This window comes from Micromys minutus (assembly GCF_963924665.1).
Source record: "Micromys minutus genome assembly, chromosome: 16".
NCBI lineage: Eukaryota > Metazoa > Chordata > Mammalia > Rodentia > Muridae > Micromys > Micromys minutus.
The window spans coordinates 53,081,621-53,097,733 of record NC_137985.1 but is presented as its reverse complement, the minus strand read 5'-3'; the positions used below and the strand labels follow the sequence as shown (position 1 = coordinate 53,097,733).

Sequence of the window (16,113 nt, the reverse complement as noted above, 5' to 3'; positions counted from 1 at the left end):
TCATGCTTTGAATTGTAACTTTTCCTTGATAGTGTTAGTGATTTCCCTAGAACTTGTCACTGTGTAAATTGTCACTGTGTAAATGGTCACATAAATTTGGATGAGCTAGGCGCGCAGAAGGGTGCTTTTCACTTGTCATGCAGTTAGGAATTGAAACCTTACACTTCAGTGACTGGCCCCAGTCTGGGCAGCAAACCTGTCCTCTTGCTGAAGAAAGGGTAGCTGACTCTGACACTGGCTTTTTACAGTTCACTCCTGATTGCTCTCACAGCTCAACTACCTGGAGGTTCTTCACTGTGGGAACTTTACACATGCAAACCAACAAATGGCCCATCTGCTAAACTTTGGTTTTGCTTGTTTCTGAGAGGGGTTTTGATTTCATTATACAAATAGTTGCTAAGTAGTGATGATGAGGACAGCATTGTTTGACATAAAGTATGGTTACGGAGTAACACCTCCCTAAAGGCAACACTGTTTTAGACAAATATTTCTGAAAACTCAAGTCCTAGAGAGGAGTTCTTGTAATTGAGGAGTCAAGTTAAAATGAAGTCACTTGGATAATTCAAGTAGCAGAATGTCCTTGTTGGGATATGGAAGCCAAGGGACTTGTGCCGTCTGTACTCTGCTGGTTGAGAAGCAGCCAGTGGCTGAACTTGAGTAGGTTGGTTAAAGATCGGTGCCTCATGACGGTTGCAAAAATCCAAAGTGTCCTTTATCAGCTACCCAGTGCATACAGAATTACACCATTCTCATGACCGACTTCAGCAGTGACAGGGAAGAGTAAAGCCCTCAAGGCTGCCTTTGGCTCTGTGAACTGTGCCCACTCCCACTTTGAAAGTGCACAGCTCCATCCCGGATATCATCCGACAGCCCCTCGTGTGTACATACACTGAGGGGCTTTCTTTGAAGTCTCTGGCACACCTGCCGAGATGGGCCAGGCATACAGCAGCCCCTTTCTCAAGCCTGGGATCTGGGACAAATCCGTAGTGAAAATGCTGATACATTGACTATTACCAATGTAAAGTAAATGGTCTCTAGTCCTAGGTTTGTGGAGTGTACCTTTGTGTTATTGTAGGGAAGGGACAGCGGTGTGATGGTTATGGGGAGTGTATCGTTGATTATCTGCAGGGTGAATACTGCTAAATTACAGCTTTCCAGCTTTCCTTTAGGGTGAATCATAGGATGAGTAGCCTCATCGGGAAAATGAAGGCATGAAGACGCAGGCCTGCTAGGTGAGGACACAGGCAGGCTTTGCACCTATTTCCTATCAGGTATCGTAAAATGTGTGCATGGCTTTTTTTGTTGTTGTTCAGTAACTGGTAGCGGAGAAGAGATGAGGGGCCTCTCCCCACAGAGCTTTCTTAACTAGTCTGCAGAGGTCTGTAGCTGGGGAGTACAGTCTGGCCTTAACCTGGCAGGACCTGTCCTTTGTAATGTTCACCACACCCTGCAGTCCTCGTGCAGAGGAGCTACATAGCTGTAGTCTAGTAATTCACCGTGGTTTACTGCGAGCAGGTGATGCCATCCTCTCGTGCACCCTTGTCAAGCCATTTGTGTGACTTTAATAAGCTTAGTACCTTGCTGACTGCACCGGGCCTATCAGTGACTTATATATTGCATGATGTCTTCTGCTTGAGTTTGACATGTAGAATCACTTGATTTCATGGCAATTGACAGTCCTAATGGCTCAGCTAATTTGAAACTAACAAACTTTGCTGTGTAAAAGGAAAAATGGTGTTGTGTTCAGTAAATGTTTGAAAAAAAAGTATCTTGAAGTTTGTGTCTTTATTGTCCAATGTGAGATCTTCTGTTGAGTTCCTTTTAAAAGGGCTGTTGAAGTTATTATATGTGTGGGGTGGAATCCTATATTAAAAGCTCGAACAGTAAAGCCAAGCTGTTCCCATATTTCCTTGGACTCAGTGGAGACAATGTCATAAAATGTCTCTTAGTAGCTTTCCATACGTTTTCTGTGTATGTATCATTTTCACTTGAAAAATGCAGACGGGCTTTATGTTTATTATTTAGTATGGCAAGCATGTTTTCATTCCATATATGTACATTTAAAGATACACAGCTTCATAGCACGTCCATGGATGGTCTTCAGGTCTGTGTGTCCAGGTTTTTATTGGTGGGTATTTAGATTTCCAGTGTTCTAAGTAGGGTAGTGAATGCCCACGTGGCTTACAGCCGCTCAAGCTCATAGCTGGCCTTGGGTCTTCTGCTCGAAGTGTCTGTGCTTACAGTCCTGGCAGATTGTCCAGGTGCCCTCTGTCTTCCCTGTTTCTATATTGACAGGACCCAGAAATCACCTCATTTAGTTTTTGCCAGGGTGATTAATGAAGAATGGTTTTGTTTGGTTTTTAAGAAGTACATTTATTTTGAGTGTTCCTGTATATGTTGGGGGGGTGGAGATGGGAGATGTGGGTAGGGGTAGGTCAGAGGGCAACTTTCAGAAGTCAGTTCATCTGGCTTGGGGAAAGTGTCCTTAACCCCTGAGATGTTACTGGTTCAGTATTTACATTTTTATGTTGTCAGATTTACCATGATTTTTTTTAAGTGGATTTTGGGGTTTGTACCTGCCTGTCAGTCTTTATTACAAGATCAGATGTCTTTTTAGTCTGTACTTTTTCTGTTAGAAATTCACAAGCTTTTATGACTTTTCTTTCCTCCTCCTTTGGTTTAAGTTTTTGAAAGAGACTGCCTTTAAATTTTTATGTGTTAGTTCCAGTTTCTGATTCTTTCAGTTTTCTCCTTTTCCTCTTCTTCCTTCCCTCTGTTTCTCAGGCATAATAAAAATATTGCATTTATTGTAATTTTATACACACTTGTGTTTATATTGGAGGCGCAAATATATTTTGATTTGGGGTGGCAATTCTAGCCTATAGATCTGAAAAGATCACTTAGTGCAGCCCTTCCATTTTTGTAAAAATATAATTTATGTGTATTGGTGTTTTGCTAGCATTATGTGTGAGGGTGTTAGAGATAGTTGTAAGTTGCTATGTGGGCCTGGGAACTGGGTCCTTCGGAAGAGCAGTATGTGCTACTGTAAGTAACTCCTGAGTCATTTCTCCAGCCCCAGAAACCCTCTCATTTTATAATTGAAGATTTAGTCCCAGAAATGACTTTTTGTCCCTGGTCAGACAGACTGTCAGGGTTGGGCTCCATGTCTCTTGCCCCATGGCACAGTACTGAGCTGTGCAGGTGGGAGGCCAAGGATACCTCTCGGTGCCTTCCATGAAGGGGTTACATCTGTGTACTGACATGATGGGACTAGGGTTGTCAACTTCAGTACCTGCTCTAGAGGACCACAATGTGACACAAAACCCAGGTCACATGTCTCCACTGGAGACAGGATTAGACAGATGGACCCTTCAGTCTGTTAAACTGCTCATGTTGCTGTGTAGATGGAATTTTCTCCTACATCAGTTAGGAGGGACCCACTAACTACAGATAGTACCTTGTGAGGGAGAGAGGCCTGGCTATCCCTTGTCTGGTAGTTGAAATTGGCAGTGACTCTTCACGATGAAGCCAACTGTTCCTGTTACACTGGTATCTTGGGCCTGAAGCCACTCAGTCCCAAGTGTCATTGTTGGAGAATATCGTCTGCAGTGGCCTTGGCGAGGGAGAGGTCTCTATCTTCTCAGAAGTGCTCATGTGCAGCCCTCCCAAGAATCAACGCCTTTCTCAGCACAAGTGATACCCACAGTTCTGGGATTGTTCGAGACTATTGTGTCCCCAGGTTAGGCTTGGACAGAGCCGAAGGGCCATGAAGCCAGGCTGTGTAGGGACAAATGCTAATGGTTCTCCTGGGCTGATTGTGGATGCTCATAATCACCTCACAGAAGCTGGACCTGTGAGGCCCAGGATGCACTTGGGACTCGGCATCCTTACTGAGGCTACTTTGGGACCATCCTTGAAGCTCGGCCTTGACAACCTGCCCTCCGAGGCATACTTTGCCCTTTGATCCAACAGGCTTCACTGTCTAGTTCCAGGGAGAAGCTTTCCTGACTGGCTTCCTCCTTTCAGCTCACAACACACTGCAACTGAGGGGTGTTGTATGATACCCACTCTCCAGAACATAACAAAGTCTCCTTCTGAGGCTTTCTGCATGTCTTGCCCGTCTGCTTCTTGGATTACTTGTAGCTGTTTTTTCTACTAGATAGAGACCTCAGAAATCCTGACAGCTATGAAGCAACACACACACATACACACACCACACACACACCCACGCACACACACATACACATACGCGCACACACACGCACACTGTACTGGACCTTGCATGTGCTTGCTAAAGTACCTCTGGGCTATATGATGGTCTCTGTGTGTTGCTTATGCTGGTCTTTAACTTGAGGCCTCAGCCTTCTAAGTGCTGGGAGTATAGGTGTGTACCGTACCTGACTGCAAATAATTATAATGAATTAGCAGCTAGAATAGTTATTAACTCCCACCTGTGAGCTATGGTGTTTCTGTTTTGTTGTTTTGTTTTTTGTTTTTATTTGTTTTTCCTTTGAGACAGGGTCTCAGTACATAGCTCTGGCTGTCTTGGAACTCTGTAGACCATGCTGGCCTTGAGCTCAGAGAGATCCATGCCTCTGTCTCTGGAGTGCTGGAATCAAAGGTGTGTGACACTATGCCTGGCTCTAGTGTTTCCTTTTTAAGACAGGGTTTTACGTAGTCCAGACTGGCTTTGAACTCACCGCCCTACTCGCCGCCTCAGGCCCTCCTTGGTTTGCTGTAAATGAGAACAAGCTCAGTCTCCTGCCTTCACCTCCCCGTACCAGGGTGCTGGGTGTCTCCTGCACCACAGCATTTCACTGGTGATCTTTAGAGCCTGTTGCTCGTCTCCCCACACTCATAGCGTAGCTGCCCAGTTTCTCTCAGTGTCACTGGGGCTCTCCGGACCGTGGTGTGAGATCTATCACAAACTCAATCTGAAGACCTACCGGATTAGGCTGGGTCTGGGTTAGTTTGAGCAACCTTGAGCATGAGTTTCCAGGACTCATCACAGAAAGCTGCCCACTTGTGCTGAACTCCTCCCTCCCCCATCCTCTGTCCTGTCCACTTGCTTGGAGCTCAGCTCAGCACAAGCCCCTGGAAGAGGCTTTGATAACCAGGTGATGCCTGGAGCTCTTGGATCAGAAACTCCTAGATGGCCCCTGCTCCCTCAAGCACCGGCGCTCTAGCAGCCGGTCTTGGACATTGATGCATAGAAAGAAACAGATTGAGAAAGGGAGGAAGTGAGGGCTCACAGCCAGGGAGGTACTAGTGGGCCTGATTCATGCACCTTTTGGGCATTTAGTTGGTCTGGGGGTGGGCAGGGGCATGGCAGGATGCAGGTTGGGAGTCCAGAGGCTGCAACTATCCAAGTTTATTGTCAGCGCAGGCATCAGTTTCCAAGAATCCGCCGACCTGTCAACGTCAGGTTTTTCCAAAGCGGCAAGCCCGTGAGAGTCGGCACCATCGGAGGAAGACTTGTTTAGTCAAGTCACGGTGGGTTTGTTCATCCTCCTCTCACAAGCGACCACACAGGGTGGCCACTGGTATTCTGTTATAGGGAAGTGGGCTTCCCAGCTTAGGGCTTGATTTTGCCTGTTTTGCCCTCTTCTGGCCACCTTGGGCTCTGGTGTGTATATGTACACACACACACACACACACACACACACACACACACACGTTCATAAATTAAAAAAAAATACTTTCTAAATTATTTGTTAGGGTTCAGGAATGTGAATTACCGGTACAAACATAGAATGGAGATACTCCATCCATCCGAGTGGCCCCTCTCTCTAAGGCAGTGTGTGGGAGGGAAGACACTGAAGACCCAGCCTGGAGGGTCTGGGAACCTGAGTGGGGGAGCCCCTGGGCAAAGATGGGGTGGGTGACGATGGTGGGGTGAGCAGTGTACCACTAAAGATGTAGGATGTCATAGCAGGAGAGGCCGGGTAGACGTTGGGAGAGAGAAGGCTATGTAATGGGCAAGGCTGACCCCCACATGTAGATGTGAGCAGACACCCTCCTCCCTTTCCTCTTTAAAACAGAATGCAGCCTTGTCTGGCACAGAGTGGAATGTCTGTTGTTGATTTTTTTAAAGATACCTTCTAGAACATTTTCTTAAATATATTTCCGACAGAAAGGTCGTACTGCACAGGGGAACAGATGACATTGTTCAGATGAAACAGATGACAGGGGACATTGATGTGTCCATTTCCATCTCAACAAAGGGTTAAGGCATAAATTACTCTGCTGGGCACCCTGCATGCCCCTTGTCCTTGGGGCTTGTCCGAAGAGCTGGTGGGGGAGATGCCTATCTGTCTCTGAGGTCTAAGGTTTTGAGGGGCCTTGCATGGGTTTTGTTCAGTGCATGCCAAGAAGGCCCCTCCAAAGCACCTCCACAGGAGCCCTTCTCCCACACAGTGGTGGCTTGGAGGTGCGTGTGCGTGTGCGTGTGCGTGTGTGTGTGTGTGTGTGTGTGTGCGTGTGATGCAAGGAACAGAGCTTCCCTACCAGAGTGCATCTGTCAGGGACAAGCTGCAGTTGTCAGACAAGTGGGTACGGAGAGCCACAGATTTTTATCATCCTCAGGCTCCCTAGCATGAGTTGCCTAGCAACCAAAGCTGCTGAGAAGAGCTGTGGGGGGAGGCAGGAGAGCCAGAGTGAGTGGGTGGTGGTGGCTGCTGGAGAGCTCTGCTGCTTTCTGGTGTTTGGGAGGAACCCAGCATCCTGGTTCGCACCTCCCCGGACACATGTCCACCACTGGCCTGCAGCTGTCATGCGGAGCCACACAACTTCACTCATGGAGATCTTTGGGGGTCTATCTGCAGAGAAGGATGGCTCTGGCTTGGGAGCCAAGAGCAAGGGTGAGAGGTGGGGAGGTTATGCCATGGATTCCTGGAAGTATAGGTCCAGATAGGACGTGCACGGTGGGCTTGTATTTGCTAGCTTCCCCTTGGGTTTCTTCAGAGGTGGGCAAGATAAAAACAAAAAACCCTAGCACCTTAGTGTTTGGGGCAGCAGGTTTCCTCTACAGATCCTTGGGGGAAGGCTTCTGGTGGGTCTTGGATGGGTCCCTTAGTCTTTAGGGATCTGTACTGGCGGTGTCTTAACCTCTAGTAGAGAAGTCGCTCCGAACACTGGCTTGAGGTCCATCCCACAGGGATCAGTTACTATTGCTCCAGAGATGAGCTCAATGCAAAGTCCATGGGTGTCCTCTGCGCTCCAAGCTCTGAGGCCACAGGCCTGGGCCTACACACCCCTGGACGGTGTCCGGCCCCCGTCAACGTGAAGCTTCCTCTGGATCCTCACTTCAGCTCTTTGGGGGTAGGGCCCAGTCCGGGTTCCCTCTTGCGCTTGGCACTTTTAAAGAAACCAAGCTGTGGGGAGGCAAAGTGGAAAGTGTCAGGAGTGGACAGGCTAGGCGACATTTGTGCCATCTGCTGTTCCCCTGTTAGCCCCTCAGATTTTGTCCCTAAGAGGGCATCCCCGAATACCCCCAGCTCACCCTGAGGACCCTTGCTCCCTAACTCAGTATGTGGACTGAGGCCAAATGGGTGGAGTCTTGGGTCAAGAGACAAGAAGTCAACCTGGGTCACCCAGCCCTAGTTAACACCCCTCTTTGGGCCTCCCTCACTTTATCTGTAACAGACAGAGATTGAGCCCCGAGTTCTTAGCCAGGGGCTCAGAGATGAAGGAGATTTTCTGTGGTTTTATTGCTTAAACATCTTTTTTTCTGGTAAGAAGAATCATACAGGCTTGGAACCATTGAGTGGCCTCTGCTGGCCCTGACTGGTCTTGCCTGCTATGGAAAGGGTTTAGTGTCATGGGAACAGGCAAGCATTTGGAGGAGTTTGGGCAGTGACAGCTTCTAGGGGTGGGAGGGTTGAACATAAGCACAGGACCCAGAGCTTTGAGGTCAGACAGGGATATTGTTCCTGTCCCTACCTGCGGGAGCCTTACCTTCCACAAGGCCAGGACCAGCAGGGCCAGCAGCAAAAGGCCTCCCAGAGTGCTGCCCACGATGATCCAGATGGGGACCTGCCAGTCTTCTTGTTTGGAGATCTCAAACGTGACCTGCAAGGGAAGGGGTCCAGGGCAATACTGTCACAACTGCAGGGCTTGGGGCAGCAGCCCAGGGCAAAGGATGGCACATCTGCAGGGTGGAACTGAATCTGTCCCTTTGGGAGATGTGGGGAGGAACAGGTGGTGCAGCTGGCCAGGTCTCACAACAGCTACTTCTGCCCAGTTGACCTCTAGCTGGGTGAATGGGGTATAGGCTCCGTGAGCAGCATTAGCTGTCTGTTCGCCCTGGTTCTCCACGCAAACTACTCTTTGACAGCCCTCTTGGCTGATCCTCGTATCTGCCAAATGCCCCCCCCCCCGTTGGTCTGTTGCAGGTGTGGTCACTGGGGGAACTTAGGGTTGTGTCCAGGAGGCCTGGGAAACTGTTCCAATGGTCCTTTGCCTTCCTTTCCTCTTTTTGGGGGAGGGATTTAGGGTCGACCGACCTTATACTTTCTATGTGGCCAATGACTGTCATGAACTACCTTTTTAAATATAAACATGTATTTAACTTTAATGTTAAAATTACTTTGCCCCCTCTTCTCTCTACTCCCTTCTCTGACTCCACCTTGCTCATGGGCCCCTTTTCTTTACATGTTATTGTTGAATTGCTTTTTAAACATTAGTTTTATTGCAGGGAGAGAGTGCACACATGCATGTGTGCATGTCGCGGGCAGAGGTTGACATTAGGTGTCACTCTCAGTCACTCTCCGTCAGAACAGATCTCTCACTGAGCCTGAAGCCGGCTGATTCGGCCAGCTAGACTGCCTGGCTTCCTAGGAGCCTTCCGTCTCTGACTTGCCAGCTTTGGGTTTTCATGTGTACACAACCCTCAATAGCTGCTTTACATGGGCAATGAGCCCTGGCCTTCCTGCTCGTGAGGTAAACACTTTACAGACAGCATTTTCCTAGCCCTGGACCTTGAATTCCTGACCCTTCTGTCTCCACTTCTCAAGCCTGCGCCATCTCCGTTCTTGATTTCTGTGGCCCTGAGGTTGAACCCCAGGGTTTGTGTACGCAAGCGTTCCACCAAGTGAGCTGCACGCCAAGCCCTCAGCTTGCTCTTAAACTTAGGTAAAGAAAAAAGATGGTCATGGTGGCACGCCTTTAACCCAGCACTTGGGAGGCAGAGGCAGGTGGATCTCTGTGTGTTCAAGGCCAGTGTGGTGTTTCCATAGTGAATTCCAGGACAATCAGAACTACAAAGAACCTGATTCAGAGGGATGGAGCCCCATCACATGTAGAAGGAATAAACGTGGTTGCAAAGGATGCAGCTAGTGCTCTCCCTCAGAGAGGCAGAGATGTCTGGAGACAAAAGGCTGAGGCTGGAGCCGCCGGGTGGAAACACCAGGGTGTGAGGCTCACCCTCAGTTACCACAGTTCTTAGGAGAACCCCTGCGTAGAGCCTCTGGGCTTTACTCGATGGCTATGTGCCTGGAAGAGTGTGATTACTGAAACGGAGCCGACGGGTCCCTTTGCCAGGCCCGTCTTTCCCCTTCCCGGTCAGATGTGTAGGCCGGAATCTGTAGCTGAGCCGGCAGTTCTGGGATATGGACAGTTGGGGGCAGCAAAGTCCTACGCCCGGCTGCCCCGTTCACACAAAACCCGATTTTTCTCCAAGACTCAACTTGTTTAGGATAGTAGCTGTCTCCCAGAGTCTCACCTCTTTCCTCCACCTTGAAGTCAAGGTGATCCGGGCCTATGTGGTTTTGTCTAGTTAAAAAAGAGCCCAGCACTGGGGTCTCTAAACCCTGCACCCACACCTGCCACACTCATTGCTGAGCCCAGCACTGGGGTCTCTAAACCCTGCACCCACACCTGCCACACTCATTGCTGCTTGCACTCCTTTAGAGCTGAGTCTCCAGGCAAGGGAGGGATGCAAGCCCAAGACAACCTCACTGTGGGGCAGCCAATCAGGGATCCACCCTTGGGTACGTGCGTGTGGATGTAACTCTGTGTGAGGCTCACAGGTGCCCTCTAACCTTCCCCCCAGCACAAAGCCTGACACACTGAGATACCACACCCATGCCTGAGTCTTGTCTCTTGCCAGTCTGCTCTGTGTGTGTGTGTGTGAATGTGTGTGTGTGTGTGAATGTGTGTGTATGTGTGTGTGTTGTGAGTGTGTGTGTGTGAATGTGTGTGTGTGTGTGAATGTGTGTGTGTGTGAATGTGTGTGTGAATGTGTGTATGTGTGTATGTGTGTGTGTGTGTGTGTGAATGTGTGTGTGTGTATGTGTGTGTGTGAGAATGTGTGTGTATGTTGTGTGTTTTTCGTTTATGTATGTGGTGTGTGTGTGTGCTTTCTTTCTGAGAGAGAGTCTCTTACCAACCTGGAGGTAGGCTAGCTAGTGAGCAAGCCCAAGGACCTGTCTTCATCTCCTGAATGCTGGGATTACAAACAGCCACCCCTGCGGTTTTGGTTGTTTTTTCTTCTGAGTTTTGCGCATGGAATTCAGGTGCTCATGCCTGCACATCAAGTACTATACTGGCTGAGCTGTCTCCCAGCCCCCACCTTGGCTCTCCCCTGTCCTCGGAGGGGAGGATTCCCAGGGCTCACCTGGCGGCTGGGGTCTTCCTCTCGGAAGATGAAGGGGCTGTGGAACTGTCTCTGCAGGGCGGCGTTGACTGTGATCTTCATAGACCTGTACTGAAGCTGTACAACCCGGGCCTCTTTAGAGACAGCCCCAGGTGGGAGACTCCCCACAACCACCTTGCCCTTCCTTCCAGTCCTGCTGGGCTCGGGGGCATCTAACTTACTGCTTTCAGGGACCGCAGCCACAGGTTCCCCACCAGGTAGAAGCTGGTCTCCTGGTTGGGGGCCAGCCTCACATTGCAGATGATGGAGACCACGTCGGAGTTGCTGTGATTCTGCAAGAGAGTTGTCGGGGATGAACGGGCTGGAGGACGGGGCCTGTGGCCTGAGCAGGAGCCTGGGTTATCATACAGGCCTGAGGCTGGAGCGACTGGGAAGGAGAAGCAGAAGGCTAGGACAAGAACAGAGGTGTGTGGGGACATGAGGGACATCGGGAGGACAAAGCAAGGAGGCTAGATTTGACATTCCCTTTGGCGTTGTGCATAACGACCAGAACCTCCGTTCGACGTCGAGGATTTGGAAATCACCGTAAAAACAAGCTAAAAGGTAAACAAATGACAGTGCAGGAAGTCACAGTGGATACAGAAAAGTATTGCCAGGACTCAGACTTCCTGATGCAAACGTCCAGAGAGTGTCCAATCAATCAATCAATCAGTCAGTCATGTGTACACACATGCGCATACCCAGAGTAAGCGTCATAGTCAGGATGGAGACAATTCTGAACCCCCCTGCGGTCAGTTCTGCCCCCACTGCCCTGGTGGCCAGAGCTGGAGAACTATGACACAGGAAGCAATCTGTACGGGTCACCTGAAAAAGGCGGCAGAGGCAGATGGAAAGATGCAAACACCTTCATCTTGGAGGGACTGAACTGTACTGGGGTAACATTATTTTTGAGGTGGTCTTGTGCTCTCCCAACTCTACCCAAATTACGGATGAAGTGCAGCAGGTTTCAAAAGTGCTGTGCAGGCTGGGAGGATTGCTCAGTGGACAAAGATACGTATGGCCAGAATGCCACCAAGTCTGACTGACCTGAGCCTGAACCCTGGGAACCCATATGGTGGAGGGAGAAGTGACTTCTGCACGTTGACCTCTGACTTTCCACGTGGTGCCATAGCACATGTACACACACACCCACTCACACCCACATCTACCCACCCACCCACATACCCACCCACATCCAACCCCACCCACCCACAACCTACCCACACCCACCCCCACCCCCACACACATCCAACCACACCCCCACACCCACACCCACACACATCCAACCACACACCCCCCCACACACGAATGGATGTAAGAAACTTGGAGAAATGAGAGCAAACTCATGGACCAAAGCTGCCGAGCGCAGGCAGGAATTTAGAAAAGCTTCTTTTCCTCTCCCCTCCCCTCCCTAACACGTAGGCCGTGCCTATTTTGTCCAGCCGATCTTCCTATCTGAGCCTACCTTATGTGGTGTTAGAGATCGAACCCAGGACTCCGTGCATCACATTCAGCTTAATAAATTATTTTTTTATGTTTTTTATATTGGGTAGTGGTGGTGCATGCTTTTAATACCAGCACTTGGGAGACAGAGGCAGGCAGATCTCTGTGGGTTTGAGGCTAGCCTGGTCTACATAGTGAGTTCCAGGAAGAGCCTGAGCTACACAGTGAGACCCTGTCTCCAAAAAAAAAAAAAAAAAAAGTGTGAATACACTGTAGCTGCTTTCAGATGGACCAGCAGAGGGCATCTGATCCCATTACAGATGGTTGTGAGCTACCATGTGGTTGCTGGGAATTGAACTCAGGACCTCTGGAAGAATAGTCAGTGTTCCTAACTACTGAGCCATCTGTTCAGCCCCTTTCCTGCCCTCTTAAAACTCCTGCTAAACCCTCTTCCCAACTTCAGATCAATAGGCTATTTTTAAGTTACATTTAAAAAAAGGTGTGTGTGTGAGAGAGACAAGAGAGAGGCAGAGAGAGGGGGAGGGAAGGGATGAAGGGAGGGAGGGAGGGATGGAGGGAGGGAGGGAAGGAGGGAGGGAGGAAGAGCACCAGGGGTAGAACTCAAGTGGTTAGCTTAGTGGCACGGTCCTTTATCCCTTGCACCATGTCTCTGATGGCCACTTCTCTATAAGGTCTTGTTGATACACAAGGGCAAGAGAGAAGGCCTGGAACGGTGGCACTCTAACCACTCACCCTCTGTGGTGCATGGCTCAGGTCTTCCTCAGTTGGGGTACTCCGGTACTCTGTGCTGTTCCCCCAGATGTTACAGGATGTGTTGACCTGCATGGAAGGCACACACATACACACAGTTCTGAACCCCACTCCCAGCTCTCCTTTTTCTTCCTCCACCCAAACGGGCCCAGTGCCCTGGGAGTTGCTTAGGGGTGTGTCTGTTTCCTTCTCCCCCTCCCAAGTTGGTCCCTAGGGAACACAGCTACCTGGTCGGTGAAGAAGTCCTTCAACATCAGCAGGCGGTTGCCGCCCCTGGTGGCGACGGGCACAGTGATCTTCATCATCACCCCGTGGATGGGGAAAAAGCCCAGGTTCTGCACCTGTGGCAGAAGGGGAGTCACAGAAGGCGGTGCAGCAGTTGAGAGGTAAGGGCAGGGAGCCTGCAGGAACCAGTCAGTCCTGAGGACCGGCCTCAGCAGGCCCTGGGTGCTTGCACCATGGAAGCAAGACAGAATGGAAAGACAGGCTCTGGGGCCCTGGAATACGTTCAGTGGGAAATGAGCCTGGAGATCAAGGACTTCTAGGACCACAGAGTCCTCTTGTGTGTGGGGGGCTTTCTGGACACTAGGAGTGAGGGCGTTGTGGTCACTAATCGCGGGAGGATGCTGAAATGAATGTGTGTCGTCTACCTGCTGGGAGCACATTCAGGATTTCAAGCTGGGCTTTGGGGGCTGAGAGCTGGTATATGCCCTGAATGAGCTGTGTGGCCTTGAGTGAGACAAAGCATTCGAGGCCTGGGGTGCAGCCCTGTTTCTAGCCACCAGCCTCCCCAGCTTCAGAAAAGATGACATCCATTAGAGGCGGGAGAGAAACCCTGGGTCCTCTGTGGCAAAGGCCGCTCAGCTTCCTCCTGTCATTCTCCTTAAGTGACAGAAGCAAGAGCAAAGCCACCCTCCCAGCTGAGTCACCCTCCCAGCTGAGCGCCATGTTGCAGATGTAGGACGCAGCTGCAGATATGGGGTTCCCAGGAAGCTCTTAATAGGGAGGGAGAATGCTCCTTTCTCTTTGCTTTCTTGTGGACTGGGCTGAAAGTAGGGGGGAGGGGCTGCAGCCATCTGGGGCTGAGAGACTGGGTATCTTAGGTCTGGGATGCAGAGGTTCCTGAATGGCTCTGTATGGCTGTCACCTCTGGGAGGAAAGCAAACCTTCACATGTTTACACGACTGTTCTTTTGGTTTGTTGTCTTGTTTTGTTTTTGTTTCAAGACAGTGTTTTTCTGTCCTGAAAACCTGCTCTGTAGCCCCGGCTGCCCTGGAACTCGATCTGTAGACTAGGTTGGCATCAGACTCAGAGATCTGCCTCTCTCTGCCTCCTGAGTGTGAATGCTGGGATTAAAGGCCCATGCCACCACCACCTGACTCTACGGTAACAGCTGCTCCCCGGACTTCTTTCAGAGGAGAGTGAAACCCAGAGAAGGAAAGTAACTTTCTACAAGTTATATGTCGAGCTGGCTACAGAGCTGAGGTTGAGCTGAGGCCCCGAAGTGACCCTAGCTCCAGCCCTCTAACTGGGGTGTGGGATTCTCCATCCACCCCTTCACTTATTTCGGAGGTACCCTCTAGCCTTACCTTGAAAACACAGTTAAACGGAGGCCCGATGCCATCATAGCTCTCCAGTGAGCTGTTGGCCTTGACCTCGAAGTGGCTCAGGCTGCTGCTTCTGCAAAGAGCAAGGGGAAACCATGTGTGGGCGGGGTCAGGGCTGACCAGCCGATCCCGGAGCTGGACAGACAGACCTGTGCCTGCTTCCCGGGACCTTGTGTCTTATGCAGCAGCTAGGCACACTGTCTAGAGGATTTGTGGAAATGAACGCTCTGGGCAGTCTGCTTTCTGCCATGTGGGTCTGAGAGTTCAAGACTGGACACCACAGCCTGGTCTCGCTGTCCACCGCAGGGCTTCTTTGTTGGTGGCTGGGGACTTCCTAGTGGATAAGAGCTGGTTCCTCAGCAGACTGGGGCTAGTGCCTTCTACGAAGGGTGGAAGATCAGGCGCAGTGTGGCCTGGGGCCTGAGTTCCTTCTCTGTGACAAGTGATGTTGGGAATTGTTGGTGCAGTGGTAATCAGAACAGGTTTCTTTCTTTCCTTCCTTCCTTCATTCCTTTCTTCCTTCCTTCTTTTTAAAAAAAATTTCGAGACAGAGTTTTATGTAGCACAGGCTGGGCCTTTATATAGCAAAGGATACCCTGAACTTCTGATCCTCCTGCCTCCACCTCTGGTATGCTGGGATCTGAGTGCTAGGATTATGGGTCTGTCTGGTTTATATGGTGTTGTGGATGGAATGAAGATTTATGCACACTTGGCCAGCACTCTTCTACATCCCCAGACTGATGTGTGTAAGTGTGTGCATGTGTGTCTATTAGGTCTGGCCTTCCACCTGATTTTGAGGTAGGGTCTTTCTTGTTTCCTCTGCTGTACTGTGTACTCAAGGCTAGCTAACCCACAGGTTTCTAGAAGGTTCTCCTGTCTCTGCTTCTAGGAATTGGGTTCTGGTTGCTAGAGCCATTTCATTGGCCCCACCCAGACTGAATTAAAAAAAGATTTATTTTATCCCGAATTATGTGTACATATATGTCCGTGTGTGGGTATGTGAACGTAGTGCCTACAGAATTCAAAAGAAGGTGTCAGATGCCCTGGGACCAGTTACTGGCAATTGTGAGCCATCTGAGGTGGGAAATGAACCTGGGTCCTCTGGAAGATCAGCATGTGCTCTTCGCCACTGTTCTGCTCTTCACGGTACCAGCGTTGTATGCTGGGACCTCCTCCTGACCACTTCATGCTTGCCTCTGCTTGCTCAGGCCCCTCCCTCCACCGCCTCCTTCCTTCAGATACATAGCTAGCCTACCTGGTAAAGAGGACGTCTGCTTCATATTTGAGGTGGAAGCGAAGGAGGGCTGTGTTGTCATCTGCGGTGCTGTCCTGCTCCAGACTGTCACTATGGGGGGTGGGGGGAGGAGTTGGGATGAGAGAGGACACCTGCACAGGGATTCTAGAACCTGAAGGGGGGATGTGCTGGCTTTTCAGGCTGCTGGGTTATGATCAGAGGTGATTCTGTGAAAGAGGAGACAATTTCCTGCTGGCCCAGGGAGACTCATGAGTCAAGCTGGAGCAAGCCACCTCTAAGAAGCCTGAGGGACAGACATACAGAACCCACATAGAGGAAGAAAAATCCTCTTAAAAATAGAGAAGTCCCCAGGGATCGTGTCAGCCGGAGTGCATCTGGTCCTGGCTGTGGTGATTGTCTGACTG

General features: G+C 50.2%; 1 protein-coding gene across 1 annotated transcript in view; it reads right to left on the bottom strand.

Moving 5' to 3' along the window:
• Nucleotides 1–6,136: 6,136 nt before the first annotated feature.
• ITGA11 (integrin subunit alpha 11) overlaps nucleotides 6,137–16,113 on the bottom strand; it is a 97,953-nt gene continuing 87,976 nt past the window's right edge. The window contains exons 23-30 of the mRNA XM_080930283.1: nucleotides 15,710–15,799; nucleotides 14,437–14,527; nucleotides 13,075–13,188; nucleotides 12,830–12,916; nucleotides 10,816–10,926; nucleotides 10,616–10,711; nucleotides 7,957–8,070; nucleotides 6,137–7,373 (exon numbers count right to left, since the gene is read on the bottom strand). Of these exons, the coding sequence (XP_080786409.1) occupies nucleotides 7,302–7,373; nucleotides 7,957–8,070; nucleotides 10,616–10,711; nucleotides 10,816–10,926; nucleotides 12,830–12,916; nucleotides 13,075–13,188; nucleotides 14,437–14,527; nucleotides 15,710–15,799 (775 nt within the window). The 3' untranslated portion in view covers nucleotides 6,137–7,301. The remainder of the gene's footprint in view (nucleotides 7,374–7,956; nucleotides 8,071–10,615; nucleotides 10,712–10,815; nucleotides 10,927–12,829; nucleotides 12,917–13,074; nucleotides 13,189–14,436; nucleotides 14,528–15,709; nucleotides 15,800–16,113) is intronic.